Here is a 5,495-nt window from a genome sequence, read left to right on the forward strand (position 1 = left end):
TCTCTCTCTCTCTCTTCTTTCTTTCTTTCTCTCTCTCTCTCTCTCTCTCTCATCCCCACATCATCGAAAAGCCCTAATTCCCTATTTCTTTCCACCGATGACTGCCTATATTATTCCATTTAACCTGTGTTCCAACACCGCCACTAATCCACCGTCATCTGCCACTAGAATCATCCAACATCTGTAGTTGATGATGATGTGGTGATACAAGAAATCGAAATCGAAGATAGATTTATGTAGACTAATGGAGTTCTATTGAGAACCCCCATTAAGAAGATGAATACACCAACACTAGCGTCGCTGATAGAAAAGGGTGAACCACCACTTCCGACACCTCCTCCAAATGAATTACTAGAAAACTTGATGCCTCTCATGCCGGATTGATCTGCACTGCCTCCTACTCCCATGAACCTTGAAGGTGTGAAAGTTTCATCGTCACATAACTTGGATACTCCAATTTGATGGGCGATTGGAACTCCCGACGGTGTTGTTGGTTGAAGTGTTCGATGCTTTGGTGCTCACCGCAAGAGAAACGAGAAGTTTCAAAAGGGTGGTTGCCCATTTTCTCACTGAATCGCCTTCGATTGGGTCACAAACCTCATGTCAACCTTTGATTGGCCATAACCTGAATCCGAGCATGTTGAGCTGAATCGCTCTGAATCTGATCATGTTGAGCTGAATCGTAGACCCCTCCCTTTTCTCGTTGAATCGCCTGTTTGTTTCTTCTATTTGTTTCTTTTATTTTTAGCATATGCAACAATTGGTGATGATGGTTGTGTATTCAGTGGTTTTATGGCGATGAATTGAAGTTGTAATTAGGATATCAGTAAGGGGGAATCAGGTGTCTTTGGGGATTTTGGTGTTGGTTTCGGATTAATAGGTATGAAGGTTGTGTTAGTTTGTCTTTCGAGTTCTGATGAAGAAAACAAAGGAACCAAAGGTTTGGGTATTTTTGCTTTGCTCTTAGATGAAGAAGACGAAGTTCGGTTTTGTGCTTAGACTCTTGGCTTACATGGCAACGATGAGTCGACTAACCACTGAGTCATTGTTGACTCACCTGCTTAGTTGGCAGGTGGAAAAGGCAGTGCAACCATCAAAAATAGGTAAAGATACGAAATTAACCGGTAAAACACAAGTTCGTACCCTTTAAACGCAAAAGAAAATCAGGAGGGACCATTTAAACCAATATACGAAACATTGTTGGGCTACAATGACAATAACCCTTAAAAAAAACATTTACTCTAATCAGATAGAATGTTGCCTAGGAAAAGTATTCAAAAGAATGCATTTCACAAAAATATTCAAACTAATACATAGAATAATCACTCGTGACCCTTATTTATTTATGATAAACATACTTGTTTATATTACACCACTAACATAAAAATATTCAAGCCAATGTATAGAGAAATAACTATTTCAAAACTCACTTTAAACAATGTTTTAACGTTTATACCTTAATTTTCAGCATCATTATTTAAAGTATATGGAAATTTTTTTATTATTATAGATTGAATTATTTAATTATTCATTATATCGTTTATTTTTAAATGAAAATATTATTTTAAAACATGTTTAATGTTTATACAATGATATTAAACCTTTATTTTAATAAAGTGTAATATGGGAGTCTCACATTTCATTTGTCTAATAAAGATTAAAAATGAAGGGAACTTTTAAGACGAGGACGTAAAGATGCTTGTGGAACTTAACCATTATAGTTACAAACTGGATTTTCTCTTTTTATAAATCGAATGAGTTTTCTTTTTTGTGGAAAATGAGATGATTGATCTCTTACAAATATGTCATAGATCGAAATTAATCAAACATGTATTTCTCACACAAGAATGTGTTAGAACCCTGTTCTTGTATAAACCACGCATGTTATCAAACATCTTTAGTAATTAGGTTACAAATATTCTCCATATGAACGGGACAAACTTTCGTTCTTCTCGAGGATATTACCCTTGCCCTTTCACTTGTATGAGAACACCTTAAAGTGTTAGTCTCTGTTATTTTATGCCTGGTAAAGAAGAAGATGTTTCTAGAGAGCTACCCTAATCAACTCATCTTATTAAACACATATTTTATTATTCCTAGTGTGTATCATCTCAATTAAATATTAAAAACAAAGTGCTTTGTTCTATGTGATAAAACACTAAAATCTTAAAATACTTAATACCCATATCTTGTATCGTATAATTAACCCTTATCTCTTGATAATAGAAAGATTACAATGTTAGCTGGTTTTGGGTTTGCATATACAGTAGCTGGTTTGGAGCACACCCATTAAATATCATTATTCTTACCTGTGAAAACAAAGCATTTATTTTACGACTAAAATGTAAGTAGGTAATGGTCCCATTCATTCATCTTTGTCTATTTCTATGTGGAAACGTGCCACCCCAAATTACGCTTACAATTAAAAATTAAGTTGCCCAATAGAGACCCTGCACAAAGTAGATATTAGTATCCAGTTCTATAATAAGAAAAAAAAAATATAATATAAAACAGGAATAAAGATTAGTTATTGATGTAGAAAGCTATGTATCATTTCTACTAATGGTTATTCAAATAAGACTGTACCATATCCACTTTTAGTAATTAAAATAGATTCCTTTTGTACACCAGCTTTTGTTTATCCCAACTCACATGTTTTATTTTCTATTTATGGCCTAATTTATAATCTACTTACCTTTATTCATTGTAAAGAGGTATGAGCTTATAAAATCACTATATTCAAACCCAACTCACTTTAGGCTGTATATGGAATTGGGAGTCCCAAAAACATTGCAAGGGTGATAAGAAGCTAAGGGTTGCTTCAGAAGAAGACGGTTGGTACACATCATTGATCAAGGGCGGACACGAGATTTCATTGTAGAAATGTCACAAGATGTCACGAGAAATTTAAGTAGATACATGACAGTAGAAAAAAAAAATCAAAATTTTTTACACAGTGTATACGAAAGTTAGGGATTGTCAGTGCCATTATGGGACAGTATATAAAACCGCTAATAACACTGTTTCTCTCTTTCAACAACTACATGTCATTCGCAGAGCCCAGAAAGGGAAAACCTAAGTGGAGCTCGGCTAAATTAATTGGCACCCGGTACTCCGACGATAAGGATGGTTAACTCGTTCTACATGATTTGTAGGTATTGTGTATGTCCAATATTATTATTTCTTCTAGGTCAACAAGATTGGTTTGTCCTCGGTTTCTTTTATTATAAAAAAAGTTGCATCACCTTACTAGATATTGTAACATGAGGGATGGATAGTGGACAAACGAGATTACAAACACCCTTTTTAAGATTTTATTTGATAATCTCCGAATGGAACCATTTAGATGTCACTTATTCAACATTCGATGCATTTGATACAACTTTGAACGACTCAAAAAGTCTCCAAAAGGGTGAGAAACCGTACATTCTTTTAGTCATACCAAGCATTAAATGGTTCATTTTTGTCAAAGAGTAAGGTTCATAATAAACCAATGAAATCAAATTTAATACCATTTAATTTATCTGTATTTGGTTCATGATGACGACCTGCAAAATGAAACTTTCAAACGGGTTGAACGAGTTAATTGGTTAGAATCATTATAACATATGCAAAAAAAATTTGATACGAGAACCAATCATATTTGTTAAATGTAATACAATTCTTCTATCTCACACTAAATATATAAATATATATATATTTATGTAATTTTAGTGTAGTACGTAATTGCTAAACTCCATATATGTACATGATGATCAAAACTCATTGTCAGTGACAAATCATTACATAATGGAATAGAATAAAGTCCAATAATTTGGTATGTGAATAGTCATATGCGTCTTGCAAACTACTACTTATATTCTTGACAGTTGATCATAAATTTTCAAAAGACACTAAAAACCAGTTATATACTTCTTGTGCATCAAAGGGTATGATTTTTATATCATTGGAAACACATCAAATCTTTACAATAACAGTATACCAAATCTCCTCTTTGAAGATCATTAACACTATTATATGTAAATCTTACAAGTCATCTTTGGCTTGCTATAGACTTGATATAAGCAGCCACAATCCTATGATTAAACATAAAATAGTAGTAATATGTATCCTAATTAAGTACTTAATTACTTATGCTTTAGGTAAATATTCATATATGATATATGAAGTTATCAACACACTTATATACATAATCATATGTGAAATTTCTTCAACATAATCAACTTAATTAATTACCTGTTTGAAAAAATCGATCTTCATCAATTAATTCAACCTCCCCAAGCTCAAAGCAGCTTCGACATCCAACCTCCATGCATAGCCACCGGAATCCATCTTCCAGACGTCGCAAGGCACCGTCATCTGCTTCTTTTTCTCCAATAACTGATACACCAATCTCACTCTGCATGAAAAAGCTGGCCAGTAATTTACTACCGCCGCTGTTTCACATAGCCGCACCAACACCTGACACGGCGGTGCTCCACCGTCAGGATTTGAAGCCACCATCCTCCGGTACGCTAGATTCACCCACTGGACCTCATTGTAACTGTTGGATATGAAACTTGGACAGCTATCAATCTCCAGATCTTTCATTATCTCATCGTCCGTACAACGTAACCATCTCCTATCTTCACACATTCCTGTAACAGATTCCATCGTGATCCACGACTCAATCACCGCTCCTCGCTTCACCGTCATCGCCAGATCTATTTCATGCAGAACTACCGACGGCGGAGCCGGCGTTATCAAACTACCGATAATATTATCTCTCCTGTTATGTCCAGACACATCGAAACTAATAAACTCCGGCACTTTCCCCACCGGATCTGTTACAACAAACTCACCTCCGTTTGAAACCTCCAGCATCGCCATCGTCTCATCCAAACTCCGCCATCGTTTACCGTCATCTACCACCGTCAGTTTACACTCTCTCGCCATCTTCTTCTTCACTCGAACGTACTTCCGCTTTGCTCTCTTTTCCTTCAACGGAAACACTCCGACTGATCTCTCCACCGTTACCGGCCTCGGCGCAATCGGCCGGTATCTCAACATGATCTGATTAATTATCATCTTGCTCTTCGGATCTCCGCCGGCGCTTCCAGTCTCATCACCACGCCTATTTCCACCTCCCATACCTACTTCTCTCCTTATTCTCTCTCTCTTTCTCTCTCTCTAAACCTAACCGGAAATAAACGGAGGCGATGAAAATCATCATGGTTTAGTGAGAATGTGAGATAGAAAACTGGTCGCCGGAGAATGGGACACGTGTCTAGGGCAATGCAATAAGATTAAGAACATCAAAGAAAGGTGATTGGTTGATTAAGATTAGATGGGTCCCACCTAAAAGTAGCGTATCATTTCTTGAAGCACTTCCGATAAAGAGGCCACGTATGAGCTCTTTTTTTTTTAAAATAAAGTAGGTAAGTGGTTCTTTGTCAGCAAATGAGACGCGTGTCCCTTAGGTGAAAATTTGAATACCTTTTGGTGTTTCACGCGCT

General features: G+C 36.1%; 1 protein-coding gene across 1 annotated transcript; it reads right to left on the bottom strand.

Annotated features, from left to right (window-relative positions):
• Nucleotides 1-2,200: 2,200 nt before the first annotated feature.
• On the bottom strand, nt 2,201-5,282 carry LOC111893516 (uncharacterized). Its single transcript, XM_023889601.3, has 2 exons — nt 4,237-5,282; nt 2,201-2,450 (listed from the first exon to the last, which is right to left on the bottom strand). The coding sequence occupies exon 1, from the start codon at nt 5,128-5,130 to the stop codon at nt 4,264-4,266; it is 867 nt and encodes a 288-aa protein (XP_023745369.1). The 5' UTR covers nt 5,131-5,282; the 3' UTR covers nt 2,201-2,450; nt 4,237-4,263.
• Nucleotides 5,283-5,495: the final 213 nt, after the last annotated feature.

Source organism: Lactuca sativa, chromosome 3 (genome assembly GCF_002870075.4).
Source record: "Lactuca sativa cultivar Salinas chromosome 3, Lsat_Salinas_v11, whole genome shotgun sequence".
NCBI lineage: Eukaryota > Viridiplantae > Streptophyta > Magnoliopsida > Asterales > Asteraceae > Lactuca > Lactuca sativa.